Source organism: Lithobates pipiens, unplaced genomic scaffold (genome assembly GCF_037356315.1).
Source record: "Lithobates pipiens isolate NorthernLeopardFrog02 unplaced genomic scaffold, aLitPip1_a1.2 Scaffold_23, whole genome shotgun sequence".
NCBI classification, from domain to species: domain Eukaryota; kingdom Metazoa; phylum Chordata; class Amphibia; order Anura; family Ranidae; genus Lithobates; species Lithobates pipiens.
Window position 1 is genome coordinate 247,648,478 of NW_027507785.1, and position 21,624 is coordinate 247,670,101.

Genomic DNA, 21,624 nt, shown 5'->3' on the forward strand with positions numbered 1-21,624 from the left:
TTGCCGTTATGTGTGTCTATGGACACACACAGCTCAGCTCAGGGAGGGAGCATAAATGGGTGTCCCTTTAGCACAGGTATCCTCAAACTATGGCCCTCCAGCTGTTGCGGAACTACACATCCCATGAGGAATTGTTAAAATCTGACATTCACAGACATGACTAGGCACGATGGGAATTGTAGTTCCTGAACAACTGGAGGGCCATAGTTTGAAGATCCCTGCTTTAGCATATGGCTAGGTAAGGAGACATCTGCAAACGGGGAGCCAGGGATAGCAATCATAGGACCCCTGGCTATAGGACAAAAGAGCTTTTTTAGGAGATGACTACACATAAAAAGTATGTGTGGACCTCCTTCTTTGAAATAAAAAAAAGAGGGTTTAGTACACCTGTATGTCTGTAAGTATTGCTCCAATGTTTTTAGAAGGTGCTTTTATAAGTTCCTTTCTGGAAACAGCCACTGAAGTTCATACAGATTTTTAACAGCATGTCAAAGTGGGCACACTGTTCTTCAGACATTGTTATGTCTGTTCTGATAATATGTAGGGGTTAAGACTCAGTAAAAGAATAATTTTCCTCTTAAAGGGGTTGTAAAACTTTGTGTTTTTTCACCTTAATGCATCCTATGCATTAAGGTGAAAAAACACCTGGCAGTGACTGCACCCCCATTTTACTTACCTGAACCCTGGAACTTGACCCAGCGGGGACGCGCTGTCTCTCTGCCTGGGGTTCTCGGATCTTTATTGGATAGATTGATAGCAGGGCGGCCATTGGCTTCCACTGCTGTCAATCAAATCCAATGATGCAGGCTCCAGAAGGGCGGGGTCGAGTCATACATTCGGTGGCTATGGATGCCGAATGATGGACTGGGGAGCGCACCCACAAGGTAACCCCCTTGGGAGAGCGTTTCTCCTAGGGGGTTATTTGCTGTGGGGTGGAGCCGCGAGAGCTGCCGGGTGACCCCAGAAGACAAGGATCGGGACCACTCTACGCAAAACGAGCTGTACAGTGGTTGCAAGTATGATAGGTTTGTTATTTAAGAAAAAAAAATAAAAATAACCTTTACATTCACTTTAACCACTTTCAGACCGGACCATTTTGCTGGTAAATGACCAGAGGTCTTTTTACACTTTGGCACTGCGCTGCTTTAACTGGTAATTGCGCGGTCATGCAATGTTGTACCCAAACAAAATTTGCGTCCTTTTCTTCCCACAAATAGAGCTTTCTTTTGATGGTATTTGATTGCCTCTGCGATTTTTATTTTTTGCGATATAAACGTAAAAAGACCGCAAATTTTGAAAAAAAATGATATTTTCTACTTTTTGTTATTAGAAAAATCCAATAAACTCAATTTTAGTCATACATTTAGGCCAAAATGTATTCAGCCACATGTCTTTGGTAAAAAAAAAGTCAATAATTGTATAGTTATTGGTTTGCGCAAAAGTTGTCACATCTACAAACTAAGGTACGTTTTCTGGAATTTACGCAGCTTTTAGTTTACGACTGCCTATCTCATTTCTTGAGGTGCTAAAATGGCAGGGCAGTACAAAACCCCCCCAAATGACCCCATTTTGGAAAGTAGACCCCCTAAGGAAATTGATAAGAGGCATGTTGAGCCCATTGAATATTTTATTTTTTTGCCTCAAGCGATTGAATAATGACAAAAAAAAAAATTTTTTTTTTTTTTTACACAAAGTTGTCACTAAATGATATATTGCTCACACATGCTATGGGCGTATGTGAAATGACACCCCAAAATAAATTCTGCTGCTTCTCCTGAGTATGGGGATACCACATATGTGGGACTTTTTGGGAGCCTAGCCGCGTACGGGGCCCCGAAAACCAAGCACCGCCTTCAGGCTTTCTAAGGGCGTAAATTTTTGAGTTCACTTCTCACTACCTATTACAGTTTTGAAGGCCATAAAATGCCAAGATGGCACAAAACCCCCACAAATGACCCCATTTTAGAAAGTAGACACCCCAAGCTATTTGCTGAGAGGCATGTTGAGTTCATGGAATATTTTATATTTTGCCACAAGTTGCGGGAATATTACAAACTTTTTTTTTTTTTTTTTTTTTTTTTAACAAAGTTGTCACTAAATGATATATTGCTCATGCATGCCATGGGCATATGTGAAATGACACCCCAAAATAAATTCTGCTGCTTCTCCTGAGTACGGGGATACCACATATGTGGGACTTTTTGGGAGCCTAGCCGCGTACGGGGCCCCGAAAACCAAGCACCGCCTTCAGGCTTTCTAAGGGCGTAAATTTTTGAGTTCACTTCTCACTACCTATTACAGTTTTGAAGGCCATAAAATGCCAAGATGGCACAAAACCCCCACAAATGACCCCATTTTAGAAAGTAGACACCCCAAGCTATTTGCTGAGAGGCATGTTGAGTCCATGGAATATTTTATATTTTGCCACAAGTTGCGGGAAAATTACAAACTTTTTTTTTTTTTTTTTTTTTTCACAAAGTTGTCACTAAATGATATATTGCTCACGCATGCCATGGGCATATGTGAAATGACACCCCAAAATAAATTCTGCTGCTTCTCCTGAGTACGGGGATACCACATATGTGGGACTTTTTGGGAGCCTAGCCGCGTACGGGGCCCCGAAAACCAAGCACCGCCTTCAGGCTTTCTAAGGGCGTTACAGTTTTGAAGGCCATAAAATGCCAAGATGGCACAAACCCCCCCCCCCAAATGACCCCATTTTGGAAAGTAGACACCCCTAAATTTAGGGGTACACTAGTGAGACTAGGTAATAAATGGCGGGTGCCCTGAAACTATAAAAAAAGAACTAACCAACCAGCGTCACCTGTAACAGTTATATGGTGATCACTGGTGAAAGGGTTAACTAGGGGGCAATTAGGGGGCTTTATGCGGTAGTATATGGGGGTCCCTGGTGCTATAAAAAGCTGCAGCGAACCTAAATACCTACCTGCCTAACTAGCGTCACCTGTGACACTAATACAGCGATCAGAAAAACGATCGCTTATTAGGCTGGGTTCACACTGGAGCGATGCGGGAACGCCACGAATGCGCGGCGGGTTCCCGCATCGCATGCCTCCCGGCGGCAGTTCACACTGCCCTATGCGAACTGCTGGGAGTGTCAGTGAAATGTTACTGACACCCCCAGATCAGTTCGCATATCGCAGTGCGATCTGCAAACTCGGATCGCATGGTGTGAACACCCATGCGATCCGATTCTGCTGCGGGCCAAAAAAAGGGTCCCGTGCGAATTTGCGGCGGGTGCGGCGAATGGCTGAACTCGAATCGCACAGAGATCGGATGTGATTTGCACTGCAGTGCGGTGCGAATCACATCCGTTCTCATAAACCGCTGCAATGTGAACCCAGCCTTAGTGACACTGGCGACGGGGGGTGATCACGGGGTTAAACCTTTATTGGGGGGGTTAGGGGGGTACCTTAGAACTAAAGGGGGCTAACCCTAACTGCCCTAACAGTTATTAGTCACAAATGACACCCGCCGGGTGATCAGGGGGTTAAACCTTTATTAGGTAATAAATGGCGGGTGCCCTGAAACTATAAAAAAATAACTAACCAACCAGCGTCACCTGTAACAGTTATATGGTGATCACTGGTGAAAGGGTTAACTAGGGGGCAATCAGGGGGCTTTATGCGGTAGTATATGGGGGTCCCTGGCGCTATAAAAAGCTGCGGCGAACCTAAATACCTACCTGCCTAACTAGCGTCACCTGTGACACTAATACGGCGATCAGAAAAATGATCGCTTATTAGGCTGGGTTCACACTGGAGCGATGCGGAAACGCCGCGAATCCGCGGCGGGTTCCCGCATCGCATGCCTCCCGGCGGCAGTTCACATTGCCCTATGCGAACTGCTGGGAGTGTCAGTGAAATGTTACTGACACCCCCAGATCAGTTCGCATATCGCAGTGCGATCTGCAAACTCGGATCGCATGGTGTGAACACCCATGCGATCCGATTCTGCTGCGCGCCAAAAAAAGGGTCCCGTGCGAATTTGCGGCGGGTGTGGCGGGTGCGGCGAATGGCTGAACTCGAATCGCACAGAGATCGGATGTGATTTGCACTGCAGTGCGGTGCGAATCACATTCGTTCTCATAAACCGCTGCAATGTGAACCCAGCCTTAGTGACACTGGCGACGGGGGGTGATCACGGGGTTAAACCTTTATTGGGGGGGTTAGGGGGGTACATTAGAACTAAAGGGGGCTAACTCTAACTGCCCTAACAGTTATTACAGTCACAAATGACACCAATGCAAAAAAAAATAAAAAATGACATTGGTGTCACTGTGACTGGGGGGCAGGGGTAATTGGGGGGGTGATCGGGGGGTAAAGGGGGGGTGTGAGTGTGCCTGGCATGTTCTACTGTGTGTGTAGAGTGTTGGTGCAACTCACCGATCCGCTCTCCTCCGTGTCGGAACGAAAAATACCGACACGGAGGAGAGAATACATCACTTCCTCTCCTGTGTTTACATTACAGGAGAGGAAGTGATGTCACCGGGGATTTCTATTGGTCGGGAGCGATCGCGAGGGGGTGGCCATGAATGAATGGCCGCCCCCTCGTCCCGGATCGCTCCCGGACGAAAACCGACCGCCGCAGGCACCGGGCGGGGGCCCGATCGGGCCCCCGACCCGCGGGAGGCAAGGGACGTACATGTATGTCCTTATGCCTGCCCGTGCCATTCTACCGACGTACATCGGCGTGCGGCGGTCGGCAACTGGTTAATATAACGTATGCAATTAATAATACAAGGGAAATTCCAAACTGCACCTGCCATAAAGTTATTAAAAATAATGGATCAAACCAGGTCAAGGCTTTACTGTGGTCTTCAGTGTCTCTGCATGTACAGTGCCTTGAAAAAGTATTCATGCCCCTTTAAAATTTTCCACATTTTGTCATGTGACAACCAAAAGCATAAATGTATTTTATTGGGATTTTATGTTATAGACCAGTGGTGGCGAACCTTGGCACCCCAGATGTTTTGGAACTACATTTCCCATGATGCTCTGGCACTCTGCAGTGTTGTTGAGCATCATGGGAAATGTAGTTCCAAAACATCTGGAGTGCCAAGGTTCGCCATCACTGCTCTAGGCCGCAGTGATGGCGAACCTTGGCACTCCAGATGTTTCAGAACTACATTTCCCATGATGCTCAACAACACTGCAGAGTGCATGAGCATCATGGGAAATGTAGTTTTAAAACATCTGGGGTGCCGAGGTTCGCCATCACTGTTATAGACCAACAAAAAGTGGCACATACCGTAATTGTGAAGTGGAAGGAAAATGTAGAACCACCTTTTGCTGCAATTCCAGCTACAAGTCTTTTTGGGGATGTCTCTATCAGCTTTGCACATCTAGAGAGTGAAATTTTTGCCCATTCTTCTTTGAAAAATAGATCGAGCTCTATCAGATTGGATGGAGAGCATCTGTGAACAGCATTTTTCAAGTCTTGCCACAGATTTTCAATTGGATTTAGGTCTGGGCTTTGGGTGGGCCATTCTAACACATGCATATGCTTTGATCTAAACCATTCCATTGTAGCTCTGGCTGTATATTTAGGGTAGTTGTCCTGCTGGAAGGTGAACCACCGCCCCAGGTTTAAGTCTTTTAGTGACTCTAATGCCCTGTACACACAATTGGACATTCCGACGACAAAATCCGTCTGATTTTTTTCCAATGGATTTTGGCCCAAACTCGTCTTCCATACACGCGGTTGCACAAAGTTGACGGAAAATCCGATCGTTCAGAACGAGGTGATGTACAACACGTACGATGGGACTATAAAGAGGCCAATAGCTTTCGTCTCGTAATTTATTCTGAGCATGCGTGGCACTGTGTGCGTCGGAATTGTCTACATACGGTTGGAATTTAAACGATCAGATTTTGTTGTCGGAAAATTTTAGATCCAGATCTCAAACTTTGTGTGTCGGAAATTCCGACAGAAAAAGTCAGATGGAGCCCACACACGATCGGAATTTCCGACAACACAGTCCGATCGTACATTTTCCCATCAGAAAGTCCGACCGTGTGTACAGGGCATAACAGGTTTTCTTCTAAGATTGCCCTGTATTTGGCTTCTTCCATTTTCCCATCAACTCTGACCAGCTTCCCTGTCTCTGCTGAAGAAAAGCATCCCCACAACATGATGCTGCCACCACCATGTTTCATGGTGGGGAAGGTGGGTTCAGGGTGATGTGCAGTGTTAGTTTTCTGCCACACAGCGCTTTGCTTTCAGGCCAAAAAGTTAAATTTTGGTCTCGTCTGACCAGAGCGCCTTCTTACATATGCTTGCTGTGTCCTCTACATGGCTTCTCACAAAGGAGACTTATTATTGCTTTCTTTTAACAATGGCTCTTCTTGCCACTCTTCCATAAAGGCCAGATTTGTGGAGTGGACGACTAATCGTTGTCCTGTGGACAGATTCTCCCACCCGAGCTGTGGATCTTTGCAGCTACTCCAGAGTTACCATGGGCCTCTTGGCTGCTTCTCTGATTAATGCTCTCCTTGCCCGGCCTGTCAGTTTAGGTGGACGGCCATTTCTTGGTAGGTTTGCAGTTGGGCCATACTCTTTATATTTTCGGATGAGGGATTGAACAGTGCTTCATAAGATGTTCAAAGCTTGGGATATTTTTTATAACCTAATTCTGCTTTAAACTTCTCCACAACTTTATTCCTGACCTGTCTGGTATGTTCTTTGGACTTCATGGTGCTGTTTGTTTACTAAGGCCGCGTACACACGGGCGGATTGTCTGTCCAACTTAGTCCGCTGAACCGTGTTTCAGCGGACAATCCGCTCGTGTGTGGGCTTCAGCGGACTTTTTCAGCGGACTGTCTGACGAACAAAGTCTTACGGAATTTCTGTAATTTTGTCCGTTCAAACTTGGTTTTGTCCGTCCAAACTTGGTTTCAGCGGACAGTCCGCTCGTGTGTAGGCAAGTTGGACGGACTAAGTATGGCGCATGCTCAGAAAGGATTTACATGGCCGAAGGTTGCATTGCAGTGTATAGGACGTCGTTTTTCTAGTCCCGTCGTACGTGCTGTACACGTCATCACGCACGCTTTCAGCGGACTGTGCTCATCGTGTGTGGTCAAGTCCGTTCATTCAAATTTTGAACGGACTGTCTGTCGGATTGTCTGACGAACTTAGTTGGGCAGACAATCCGCCCGTGTGTACGCGGCCTAAAGTTCTCTAACAAACCTCTGAAGGCTTCACAGAACAGCTGTATTTATACTGAGCTTAAATTACACACAGGTGGACTCTATGAATTAGGGGACTTCTGAAGGCAATTGTTTCCACTAGATTTTAGTTAGGGGTATCAGAGTAAAGGGGGCTGAATACAAATGCACGCCACACTTTTCAGATATTTTTTTGTAAAAAAAAAAAAATAATTTATCATTTTCCTTCCACTTCACAATTATGTGCCACTTTGTGTTGGTCTATCATATACAATCCCAATAAAATACATTTACGTTTTTGGTTGTAACATGACAAAATGTGGAAAATTTCAAGGGGTGTAAATACTTTTTCAAGGCACTGTAATTTGCCCCCGCCAGAATGGTGGTCTGAGAGAGCGTTAATTAATTTTGACCACTTTAGTAAAGGCCCTACACAGGGCTGAAGGGTGGGTGGTAAAAGAATTGTAGAGGTTCTATATAATTACCACCCTGACGCTTTTAAACTAAAGTAAGACTATAAGTGGTACTTGTCACATAGCATAAGCAAATTATGGTTTGAACGAGGTACAGACCTCCATTTCTAGTAAACATTTATGTTTTATATTTAGCTGTCTGTCTAGTGTTCCACTATAAGGTGTCCCTACAAGTGCAGAAATGATCCAAAAGTTCTCTCTTGCAAGACTTCTGTCTGCAGCTAGATTGAGCAGACACAGTAACACATTGGAGAAGGGAAGCATGGATAGAAAGCTAGAGTTATTAAACACTTCTTTGAAATATGTTTAATCATTTTCATGTTGGGTCATCTCCTGGTGCAATAGACATGTAATGATTGTCCTATCCATTTAACAGTTGATGCCTATCTAATGTCTTTTACCAGCTTTATGCATAATGCTGGCCATAGACGGTTCGAATCAGCTGGAGCAAGACAAAATTCGAACCATGTATGGGCAGGTTGAATGTACTTAAATTGATCGATTGATTAACTTGGGTACAACCAGCCTGTCAGTTTTTACATACAATTATTGCTAGCTGCTTTTATAGTCACTAGAAATAATCACTGTGTTCTCCCGGCAGGGATGTCTTTCCCGGCCAGGAGAACACAATGGAAACCCATGTTTGCAGGAAAGAAATTTGATCCATTTATGGCCGGCCTTAAGCCTCGTACACACGATCGGATTGTTGGCCAACAAAACCGTGGACTTTTGTCCGAAGGGCGTTGGGCCAAACTTGTCTTGCATACACAAGGCACACAATTGTTGGCCAACAATCACGAACATAGTGACGTACTACATGGTTTTTCAGCTCTTTAGCGCCACCCTTTGGGCTCCTTCTGCTAATTTCGTGTTGGTAGAAGTTTGGTGAGTGTTGATTCACTTTTTTTCATTTCACGCTTTTCAGTTCATTTCTGAATGGCCGTTTGTCAACCAGACATGTTGCAAAATCGGAGGAGATAACGTCTTGTTTATTATTGGCCTTGGAGTTATTGTTTTGACATTATTATTTTTTTGGTTGAATGATTTGATTTGGTATATTTTCTATATTTTTGGATACATATAATGCACTTTTTGGTTAAGTTCTATTGGCAGATAGCATGTCTTATTTTATTTGTTTTCTTTTCTCTCTCCTTTTTAATGCACAATAAAAAAATTGTGGAGAATAATACTTGGCTTGTGTTTTACTTCAAATGACAGTTTGGGAGTAGGTAGTTACATTTAAAAAAAATACAATGTTAAATTGACAAGGGACACCAACATAATGGTGTTGTGGTAACTTGCACAAAAAAAAAAATTTTTATTCTTGATATCACTAGAAAAAAAAGCCTTTGAAATTCGTTTTCAATAACTCCATCAGTATCGCCAGCAAAGCAGCTTCATTATTATCCCATTAAAGCAGGGCTCGACAAACCCCGGGCGCCTGGTCGCATTTGCGCCTAGAATTCGTGTCCTGGCGACTGGGGCAACGCTGCTGGGGTATCCCGTCTCCATTTGGACCCCGAACTCCGCCGCGCAATTTCATCGTGCCGCGCCGGCCAGTAATTGAGGCCGCGGCTTTGCGGCCTTCTAAAATCTTTCGGTAGTCTGGCGCCATCTTGTGGTGGATGTAGAAATTACACCCTATTCCAATAATGCTAATTCCTAATGGAGTGAAGCTCCCCTGCCTGTTTTTCACTGCCCGCCCATTTCCTTCCCAAAGTGAAGAGAAGGAAGTGATTGCGGGCGTCATCTGGCGCCTTTTGCCCAACGGTGAGTGTGGTGGCTGGTAAATGGCTTCTCATTATATTATATATATATTATTAATTTATTTATTAATTTAATTATATATATATATTTGTAAAAAGTAAAAAAAAAAAAATTATTTTAATTAAGGAAAAAAAAAGGGGGGGGGGGGCTGCGGCACTATCTTCCCCTCACTCGTCTCCATGTCAGGCCAGGGACAGGTCCGGATCTCCGTTACCGACCTGGCTCCTAACTTTTTAAGCTGGCTCCTAGATTCCAAGCAAATTTGTCAAGCCCTGCATTAAAGAGAATGTGAGCTGCATTCCGAGATTTCATAATTTTCCGCGTCACGGATGTTAATCCTCCTTTACGAACGCTAGTTTACAAGACTGACCGCTTCTGGCTCGTCATTGCTTCCAAGCATGCGTGTTTGTACTTTGGACTTTTGTCCGACGAACTTCTGTACACACGATCGGAAAATCCTATCGTCCGTGGAAAAATTTAAAACCTGCCATCCAACATTTGTCTGCGGAAAATCCGACAATTGTCCGATGGAGCATATCGTGTGTATGAGGCTTTAGAGTACCTTTAAAACTTGCAACCTTATACCTTCCAACTAGGTTGTAAGGTGCTCCAATATTTTAAAACTAATACAAATGATATGAGTTGCCATTTCTGATTCTTGAGCAATGTAGGAGCTAACTTTCATGGAACAATTACAACTTTTGAGCACTGATCATCCTCAAACAGTTTTAATTTCTCTGTAGAAAAAAAAAAACAATCAGCACAACATTCATAAACTGGCCAAACTGGTGATTAACATTTTGAGGGATCCAGGGGGTGTGGTGATGCAGATGAACAATCACCCATTATTCCCAGTAAAAGTTCTACTATAGTATGTATAGCAGCCATGGGTATGTGCTCTGTTGCATGATTTCTTTGCCCAACAATAGACTTTTATTCACTAAACATGCTCACTTTAAGGTCAATAAGAATGCCCAACACTAGAGCTGAGAATAACAATTTTTTTGCTTGGCATAAAGATCATGATTCTCGCGGCATAATATCATCTTTCACATTATACAAAAAAATTGGGCTAACTTTACTGTTTAGTATTTTTAAATTCATTGAAGTGTATTCTTTCCCCAAAAAAATGTGTTTGAAATTCCGCTGCGCAAATACAGTGTGACATAAAATATTGCATTGACCGCCATTTTATTCTCTAGGATCTCTGCTTAAAAATTATGTATAATGTTTGGGGGTTCTCAGCAAAAAATACTGATTTTAAGCAACATGTGTCAGAAAAAGGCTTATGCTGGCTGTACACGCCCAGAATTTCAGCCAAAACAGGCCAGTTTCTGAACGATCGTTCAACAATCATAAAATGAGTGGACGCAACTTTACCAACGATTTTGACCGCGGGCCTGGCTAATGTCGATGGATCCGAAGCAAAAACTTTTACCTTTCAAGGAAAGTGTATACATGTATGTTATAATCAAAACTAAAATAATATTCTGTCTTGTATAATTTATATATGTTTTTATTGTTATCGAATGATCACTACGAACATGTAAACGATCATGTAAACAAGTTTATCCTGACAGTTAGTGGCCGATTTGCTTTTGAATGTCGAATAATCTTTCAGTCTGTAAACGACCAAAATTTTGTGTGTGTATGGCCAGCATTAGTCTTTAAAGCGGAGTTCCACCCAAAAATGAAACTTCCGCTTCCAGGCCTCTTCCCTGGCTCCTGTTTGTGAAACTGAGCTTTTGGGGAGGAGGGCAGGTACCTGAATTTGACAGGTACCCGCTCCTACTTCGTCCAGAAACAGAAGCTCTCCCTCCCAAAGGCTTCTGGGACACATGACCGGTCTTAGAAGACTCCGTGGTCAGTCACAGACCGCAGCGCCACTTGTGCATGCACACTCGGCACACCTATCTGTGAACCCGCAAGCCGCCACAGCCAGGTGCCTATAGAGATGCTGGCGCCTCCAAGGGAGAACATGGCCGCAGTGACCTGTACTGTCAACAGGTGATTGGCTGTTTATTAAATGTCAGCAGCTACACTTTTTGTAGCTGCTGACTTTTAATAAACAAATGAACTCCACTATAAGTGGTTAACCACTTCAGCCTCGGACGATTTTACCCCCTTCCTTACCAGAGCACTTTTTGCGATTTGGCACAATGTCGCTTTAAATGACAATTGCGCGGTCGTGCGACGTTGTACCCAAACAAAATTGACGTCATTTTTTCCCCACAAATAGAGCTTACTTTTGGTGGTATTTGATCACCTCTGTGGTTTTGATTTTTTGCGCTATAAACAAAACAAGAGCAACAATTTTGAAAAAAACACAATATTCTTTTACTTTTTGCTATAATAAATATCCCATTTAAAAAAAAAAAAAAGATTTTCCCTCAGTTTAGGTCGATACGTATTCTTCTACATATTTTTGGTAAAAAAATCGCAATAAGCGTATATAGATTGGTTTGCGCAAAAGTTATAGCGCCTACATAATAGGGGATATATTTGCAGCAATCTGCGATTTTATTTTTCATGATTACGACATTGTGACGGACATATCGGACACTTTTGACACATTTTTGGGACCATTCACATTTACACAGCGATCGGTGCTATAAAATGCACTGATTACTGTGTAAATGTGACTGGCAGGGAAGAGGTTAACACCAGGGGGCACTGCAGGGGTTAATATGTTCCCTATGGGAGTAATTCTAACTGTGGGGGGAGGGGACTCACAAGGGGAGGAGACCGATCGGTGTTCCTCTGTACTGGGAACACACCTGCGGTCTCCTCTCCACTGACAGGATGTGGATCTGTGTGTTTACATACACAGATCCACGATCCTGCTGTGTTCCTGGGCAATCGCAGGTGCCTGGCGGCCATCGTGGCTGCCGGGCACACGCACCATGTCCCTAGCGACGCCGCGGGCGCCCCCTAGGCGGCCGGGAATGGGATGACGCCCACCCAGGATGGGGATTCCATCTGTGGGGGCGTCTTATGACTATGGGTGGGTAGGGAAGAGGTTAAACTAACCTAATTTTCAGATGAAGAACCAAAAGAACCAAATAATACATTGTTTATAGTTCTCTCCCAGCACTGAGAAACATTTACTGGAAGCGTTTTTTTTTTTTGGGGGGGGGGGATTTTTGACAGCTGTGCGTGAACAGAGAATGGCTCTGCACTTACATAGAATCGTGGTAATTCTGGATTAAGATCGTGAGAGGGGTTGAATCAAGATCGTGATATTTTAATGATTAATCATGCTGCTCTACCTTGCATCATTGGTGCTCAAAATTTTCAAGGCCAAGAAGCCAATATCAGCAGGAAAATGTTACCCCAATTTGACCCCATGTACTGTATGTGTTAATCATATATTAAAGGAAGTGATCATACAGACTGCAATTTCTGTTTAATAGAGGCCCAATCACACTTGTCTGCATGTGAAATTCTAAAACTATACCATGCTCATTGCGACTTACACACACACACACACACACACACACACACACACACACACACACACACACACACACACACACACACACACACACACACACACACACACACACACACACACACACACACACACACACACACAGCCTCATCCTGTGTAGGGATATTCCAGTTCACAGGACAAACATCTAAGCACCAGCAGACTAAAGGCCCGTACACACGATATGAAAATCGGAAGTAAAATTTTGTCCGACAGCTGATTCTGGTTTTACGTCAGACAAAGGCTGGATGTGCAGACTATAAAATTTTTGTGGTACGTGAACTCAACGTCTGATTTTTCATACAAAAAAAATCATAAGAGCAAGACTACGCATGCTCAGAAATGAACCACTTGCCGACGGTGTCACGCATATATACTGCGGCACAATGGCTCTCCTGGTCAAAAACCCGTATGGGTACATTCTACCCATGTTCAGCCATCTGAGGGCGCGTTCCCAGCAAGGGGATTTGTGTGTGCTGTCAGAGGAGAGAAGACATATCGTTTGTTCCTACTAAGTAGGAAAAACAATATGGCTCCTCTCCTGGTCACTCCCATCCCCACACAGTTAGAACATGCTGAGGGAACACACATTTAACCCCTTGATCGCCCACTAGTGTTAACCCCATATTTTGTTCTAGTGTTAACCCCTTCCCTGCCAGTGACATTTACACAGTAATCCGTGTATTTTTATAGCACTGATCACTGTATAAATGCCAATGGTCCCAAAAAAGTATCAAAAGTTTCTGATCTGTCCGTCAAAATGGCGCAGTACCAATAAAAATAATTGCAGATTACTAGTAAAAAAAAAAAAAGCCTAAATCTTTCCCATAGTTTGCAGACACTAAAACTTTTGGGAAAACCAATCAATATATGTTTATTCTGTTGTACGAACATTTTTGTATGGTAAGTAACCTGTTCACTTTTGACATGAGACTACCATGCAACAAAAAATTGACAAACTGTCGTCCGACAATCTGATCGTGTGTACGAGGCTTGAAAGTGATCACCACTGAGGCAGGTTGCCTAAGCAGTTAATCTTTTAAACACATGCACAGACGCACACACGTGGTAGCCAGCATAACCTGTTTTGATGGGAAAACGTACAATTTACAGCATAAGCATAGTTTCTGTTTTGGTAGGTAATCTCTACTGTAGGAGTTATAGAATACCAATTAGAGTTGAATGTCTGAGATATATAAAAGTTTAGGTTAGTACCAGACTCACAGATGTGTAGTCACTAAACTACAGACCAGACTATTTATGACTTGACCATTTAAGACAGAGCCTCATCAGCAGCTCTTCTTAGCCCTTGTACACACGGTCGGAGAATCTGTCGGAATGTGTCCTATCGGACCGTGTCGTCAGATAATCCGACTGTGTGTGGTTTGCATCGGACTGATTCCGTCCGAATCTCCGTCCGACCCAATTTTCCAACATGTTGGAAATATTTCCCGACCAACTGGGACGGACGGACCTAATCCGATCATGTGTATAGCATTTTCATTGGACCAAGTGCCACGCATGCTCAGATCAAATTCCTACATCAAAGCTATTGGCTACTAGCCTGAATGTAGTCCCATCGTAACGAAATTACGTCATCACGTTCTGAAAGATCGGATTTTTCGCCAACTTGGCCCGACCGTGTGTATGCAACAGTTTCGGACAAGATCCGACGGACAAAATCCGACAGGCAAAATCCAACGGATTTGGTTGTGGAAATCTCCGACCGTGTGTACAGGGGCTAAGAGTCTGCTAAGTAAGGTTTATGATGCTTCTGCATTCAATCCTCCATGCATTCCAGCATCCTCAGCAAATTACAAACCATTCCTTTGCTGTTTCTGTGCAACCTGTCTGAAAAGTGACTTCTTATGCCGCGTACACACAATCAAATTGTCCGGCGTACTTAGTCCACCAAAACGCATTTCAGCGGACAATTCGATCGTGTGTGGGCTTCAGCGGACTTTCTCAGCGTAAAGTCCGGTGGGCTTAGAAAGTATTTTTGCAGTCCAATCTTTCCGCCGGACTTTCAGCGGACAATACGTTCGTCAGTATGCTAGTCCGGTGGACTAAGAATGACGCATGCTCAGAAGCAAGTACAAAAAAGAAGCTATTGGCTACGGGCTATTAAACTTCCTTTTTCTAATCCCGTTGTATGCGCTGTACGTCATCGCGCAAGCAAACGCTGGACTTCCTGTGTGTCCGTGTGTGGCTAAGTCCGTTCGGTAGAAAGTCCGCCGGACTATCCGCCGGATTGTTTGCCGGACTAAGTACGCCGGGCAATTCGATCGTGTGTACGTGCCATTGGTATAGCTTACCCCTCTCTGTCCTGCCGTTGCTGGATGTTACCAGTGTGCCACCAGCAGCCACTCTGCTCGTCCAAACAGTGTTCTCCAGAAGCTGCTGGGGAGAGCACACTAGGGTGTATTTACTACTTCTGCATGGAAACCAATCATCTACTAAACTCAGCTTGTTCAATTAAGCTTTGGCAATAGAATCCTGAAACTGATTGGTTTCTATGCAGAGGTGAGCCTGATTTTGCACTCTCCAGTTAGAGTAAAAAAAATTAAAATTGAATGAGTGGCTGCTGGGGGAATATGGCCACATGGCTAATGTCTGATGTATTCTGTCATTAAGGCATTACGAGGGTGAGTCGGCTACTAAGGTTTTTTTTTGGACAGGCAACACACAGCCTACATGTATGAAGGGGGGCAGGAGCAATTACAGCATTTCAGTTGTGGAGGAGTGGTATGTAATGTGCTGGGGATGCTGGAATGCATGGTTGGATAATTTGCAAAATGGACATTAAATGTGAACTAACCCTTTAAGATAACTTAAGCGTGTCTACATAAAGTAGAACTATAGGCAAAACATTTTTTTTCTTCCATTTTGGATAGAGCAAAGGAGGGTTATAACCCTTATCAGTTTTTTTTTCACCATCTTTGTCTTATTGCGGGATTTCCTGTCCCATAGCCAAACAGCAAGTGAGAGGAAATTCTAATAAATTATGCAATTCCTTGGGGACAACCAGGTCATCAGAACTAGTGTCCCCATTGGAACCTTTCCCCTCTTACTTTTCTGGGGACAACACACAATTTTTGATTTTCTTTTAATGATAATGTTAAATAGGAAAAATAGAGAAGGTGATATTCTTTAATGGGGCACAGACATCTATCAAAAATGGCAAGTGTTCTAATCCTTCTCCCCTCTATCCAAAGCAAAAAAAAAAAAAAAGTTTTGCCTATACTTATAAGTTAAGCATAGGCATGAGATTGACATTTTACCATTTTTGTTACTGACTCGCCTATTCTGGGGAAATAAGGGTGATACAGTGTTCAGTACTGCCCCCCCCCCCCCTTTGTCTACACATAGTTTGAGGGATTTTCAGACCTCGCTATCATCACACGTGTGCCCTGGACTCCCGCACCCTCCAAAAACCAACTAATATTGGACTATAAGAGACAGTGACGGGGAAGATTCTCTTGCCATTTATCAATACTAAGTAAAGGGCTAAGGGTGTGCAATGGGTGCATGTCAGTGTTACATCACAAGGATATGTGACTATGTTGTCTACCAAGTATGCTTGTTGCTGTGTAATAATATGGCGGTGAAAGAAATAGTTGTTTCCACTGCTGGATCATATTATAGTAACATTTGGTATTGGGAAAAATAAGTGACCCCCACATTTTCCCCTGTGTCTCGTCTTGAGGTTCTGACCCAAAGATTGCATACGCCTGCCTAAGACTATTATCCTATTGTTAACAATGTTCAAATTTGTTGTTTTTCTACAAGAAAACAATGCAGCTATTCTGTTTAAAAGTATCCTTAAACAAAGTGCAATGGTCACACAACACAAATTTGGGGACATGTATGCAGTCAGCCTATGACATGATTGGGGAACATGGTGACACAGCATCTCAGAACACTAAAGCCTTAATCAGATTGGAAGAATTTCACTGTGCTGCCACGTCACTGCCTATGGAGCATTCCCCCAGCATGCAGAGAACAAAAATCTCATTATCAACTGGAAAACATCTGGTTGTGCCTATAAAAACATTCCAAAGCCCCTTTATATATGTATATAGGCTCAATCGTACCATATTATGGTCAGAAAATAAGTCTTGCAGAACTGCAGAGTAAACATAGTCACCATAGAAATAGACACGCCTTGCCCAGTGACAGCTCTGTTAGTGTATAATTCATCCAACCCTTGGCTATGCTTCTTACCTTTCTGGTATTTGCAGTGCCAAGGCTGTTCGCCATGAGAAAGATTAGGATTGATACTAAGATCACCTGAAGTTTGGTTGGCACACTTTGCTTAGGTGATGAATTCTCTGATATTCTAAGAGATATAGTGCTTGGGGCAAGTCCTCTTCCTGATTGTATACAACACAGCAACAAACAGTAACTAATGGAGCAAGGTTAATGACAGGTTAGGAACACAGTGATATCTATATACAGTGAGGAAAAGTTCCCACAATATTATCTAAGCTTTTCACACACTGCTTACCTATGCTGTCATTTTATTATGCTCTTTATTATTTGAATTACAATTTAAAGCTGAACTCCAGGTATTATCTTTATTGCATGCTTACGTTGGTCCAGCTTGGAGCAATGTAAATATACATATCGCATACTTTATGGGCTGCTGGGGAAGCTGACAATTAGGCTAGGTTCACACTGCTGCAATAATTTGGATCCAAATCTCAGTGCAATTATTTGATGCAAATTGGATGCTGCTTGGCTGTGGTTTGCATATCCTTTGGGGCTAGTCGGGGGCAACAACGGCAGGTCAGACAACCAGAGCAGGAACACAGGTCACGGGAAGCTGAGGAACATCCAGTGATTAGTATACATCAGGGCCGCCTTTAAATAGGCAGGAGTGCGCCAATGCACACAAAAATGTGCACAGGCGCCCACAGATGCGCAAACGTGTCAGTGCACAACGATCACTGGCCAGGGTCCATCTGTGCTGTGCATGGGCATTAGTTGTACCAATATTAGTTTCCTGACAATAAGATTTTTGTTTTAACAGTCATGGTATACTTGATATTTTACATCAAATTCAGTGTAACTTAAATGCCCTTTTTTCCGTGTTTAGTAGCTCTAGGCCAATTTTCAGCATGTTTTCCAGCGACCATCTTGGTAAGATCATCTTTGCACTCACTTCATGCCTTCAAACTGTTGTTCCTCCTGGATACTAGGACCTTTACAGGAAGTTGGTAGGACTCTTCCAGGGTTGCCATCGGGACAGTCCAGTTTTTTAAGCTGCTGTCTGGTTCAAGACCTTGCATCACCAATGGCCAGTTTTACGGAGCACTTTTTGTCACGGCATGCCACAAGCCCACCTCCGTTTAGTTGTCAGTCAAAAGGTGGCAATCTAAAAATCACCTCTAGCATGTTCCACTTGTTATGGACCTCTAAGTGTGTTTTTCTGCTGCACAGATTACCCTTTGCATAATGCTGCTAGCTTCTCTTAACTGCTTAGAACCTTAGTAAGTATTTACACAACAGCCTATCAGCCTAGTACCCTGTTCTGTGGTCGCCCAAACTGTCCTCCTAACTTCCTGTTTTTATTAAGCATTTTTTGTCGGATTCTTTTCATTTCATTAGAACTTACAGATGACTTTTATTATTAAACAGTCTTTGGGGAGTTGTATCTATTAGGCTAAAGGAGACTATGGCAAGTTTCATCAAAGCTGCCATTGACGTATGCTAGCGGATTTTTCTGCTCTTTCTGTGAGCAAGGCAGTTTCACTAAGATCCCAAAAATCTAAGCGATCAGCTAAGGTTTTTCTGATTCATCTTTATTTTGTGGAGTTACTAGCCAAGGCATTAGGAGATCCAGACTGCCCTTTGCTTGTTCCCAAGTGTGTGATGTTTTTGTGTCCCTTTGCTGAGAACCATACTAGCAAATGGACCACTCCACTCTTGGAGAACCTACTGGTCAATTACCAGAATAAGGTGACTGTTTCCTGTCATGCATGTCCCTTCTTTTAAGGACCTAAATTGAGAAGATGCTGGTATCTCTATCAAGATTGCTTTACACAACAGCAGGTTCACCGCTTGACCTGTTTTTTGCCTCGGCCTTGGTCTCCTAGGCAGCGACAGAATGATTCAAAATACCACAGCAGGAGATGGCTGTTGAGAATTATTTGCAGCAACTTGATTTAATTAAGCAGAGAGGCCGCAACTGAGTAAATTGTTTCCACCTGGAACCTTTGATTGTGTGCAGACAAGTTTACAGCCTTGGGGTACAGAATGGGCTGGATTTCACCGTTCTTGTGAAAAGGTAGGAAAGCAAGCCTCTAAACTTCTTCTGGTATGGCACTAAAATAATAACAGTTTGATCCAGGAGTCCCTGAATTGCCTAAGAAAAGTCCATAGCATTTTGGGATAAACAGGGAGACTTGAAATTAAAAAAATAATTTTTGGAAAAGATAATGAAACTATATCTTGTAACCCACGGAACTCACGTTTCTGACCTAAGTGTCGAGGATATGTTTGCTGGCAAAAGTTTATGAAGTAAAACAGATGCGTCTCCATCTTCACAGTAGGCCGGGGAAGAGCATCATATTGATGAGGCCTTATTATCACATTTTCGGAATATTGCAACAAAATCTTGAAAATCTAATTTGTGGAAGTATTGCCAAGTTAATGGAAATATGCTAATGCTACTATATTTTGTGTGGACATCTAGGCATCAATAACCTATGGAAAATGGTGTCACTGGCGCAAAAAAGAATTTTATCTGCTGCAGTTAAAAATTCCTATACTATAGATTAAGAAACAAATATATTCAAAAAATGTAACTGCGCTGATCCAAAAAGTGCTAGTGCAATATTACCACTGATACGGTGTCTATACCTTATATGCCAGCCTTAATGCCTCGTACACACGATCAGAAATTCCGCCAGCAAAAGTCCGATGAGAGCTTTTGGTCAGAAAATGTGATCGTGTGTATGCTCCATCAGACGACTTTTGTTGGCGGAATTTAGGTCAGCAAAAGATTGAGAGCATGTTCTCAATTTTTAGGTCGGAAAAAGTTCCAATCGGAAATTCCAATCGTCTTCACAAATTCCGACGTGCAAAATTCTTACACATGCTCGGAAACAATTTGATGCATGTTCAGAAGCATTGAACTTAATTTTCTCGGCTCATCATAGTTTTGTACGTACCGCGTTCTTGACGGTCGAAAGTTCCGAGAACTTTTGTGTGACCGTGTGTATGCAAGCCAAGCTTGAGCAGAATTCTGTGGGAAAAACCATCCAAGTCTTTTTCGACAGGAAAATCTGCTCGTGTGTACGGGGCATTACAGTAAAAAACTATGAACTATAAAGTGCAATGTGACAATAGGTCAATATAAAGTGCAAATTGTAAAGTGCAAAATATCACAACCTAGAGCATAGGTATTTTATAATGATCCCCAAAGTTCACTTCCATTTATCATATACTTTCAATGTATATATCATGTTCCAATTTTTTTCCATGCTCTATAACAGGAACTTTTCACCACTTCATGTGCCACCACCACCTTCTGAAAGGGCCACTCACCAGAGCCTAGAAAAAGTTTTGCCTTTGGTTCATATTGGGATGACCAATCCACTATCCTGGTGTTCCTCCAACTAGTTAACCACTAGGTGCTCCTCATATCTCCATGTCAGTGTTGGTATGTCATAAAAATTAAACATCCAACATTGTGCAACATATGTATATAAAATTTATTTTGACCAATACGTTAATATCCAGAATGTGTAAAATGTGCACTCACAATTTAAAATGCCTTAGGACCGGCACTAAGTCTTTCCAGCAGTTTGTTTTAGGGTTCCGCTATGCCGCTACTTTGTTCCTCGAGTTCAGACTGCGTGCGATCTGGTACGGGTTTGTGACATGAAGTGACACCCACGACTACCCTGAAGTCTCTTCACATTTCGCATACATACATGCATCATCAGGAAGCTTTGGAGTGGTTCCCAATGATGTGATCACTATGCCAACTCTGACATTGTGATCATAAGCAGACTGGAGGCTTCACTGGTAAAATAGAGGCTGTCAGCCTATAGATGAACACTGCCACCTGCAGGCTGCAGTGTTCATCAGCTTTGCTATCTATTTAAAGCGGATTCTCACTCTCAAAACAAACTTCCCTCCCCTCCACCCCTCCTCCCTGCTACAAAAACATTGCTCTCTTTTTGTTTTTTTATTATTATTATTATCATATAGCGCAGTCAGTTTGCGCAGCACTTTAGAACATTAGGGCAATCAGTACAGTTACAATACAATACAGGATGAATCAGAGGGCCCTGCTCTTTAGAACTTACAATCTAGAAGGGGGGGTGTTAAGTATTACAAAAGGTAATAACTGCGAGGGATAAACTGATGGAGAAAATAAAAGAACAGTTGTTAGGTGGAGACAGAATAGGCTTCTGCAAAGAGAAAGATTTTCAGGGATTGCCTAAAAGTGGATAGAGTAGGAGATAGCCAGACAGATGGGGTAGGGAATTCCAAAGCATGGGAGTGGCTCAGAAGAAGTCCTGAAGGCGACCTTGGGAGGAGCTGAAAAGGGAACTAGAGAACAGGAGGCCAAGTCACAGCGGGATTTTGTCCACAGATTTTAGACAATGATTCATGGCTGTAACCTGCTGATTGCCTATGTCTAATCACAGCCCACAGATCGTTGCCTCTGTACAGAGCCCTGTGTGTTTGTCAA

At 43.1% G+C, this 21,624-nt stretch overlaps 1 protein-coding gene across 1 annotated transcript in view; it reads right to left on the minus strand.

Annotated features, from left to right (window-relative positions):
* Positions 1-17,301, minus strand: part of LOC143928241 (uncharacterized) — a 52,179-nt gene extending 34,878 nt beyond the window's left edge. The window contains exon 1 of the mRNA XM_077453001.1: positions 17,142-17,301. Within this exon, the coding sequence (XP_077309127.1) occupies positions 17,142-17,177 (36 nt within the window). The 5' untranslated portion in view covers positions 17,178-17,301. The remainder of the gene's footprint in view (positions 1-17,141) is intronic.
* Positions 17,302-21,624: the final 4,323 nt, after the last annotated feature.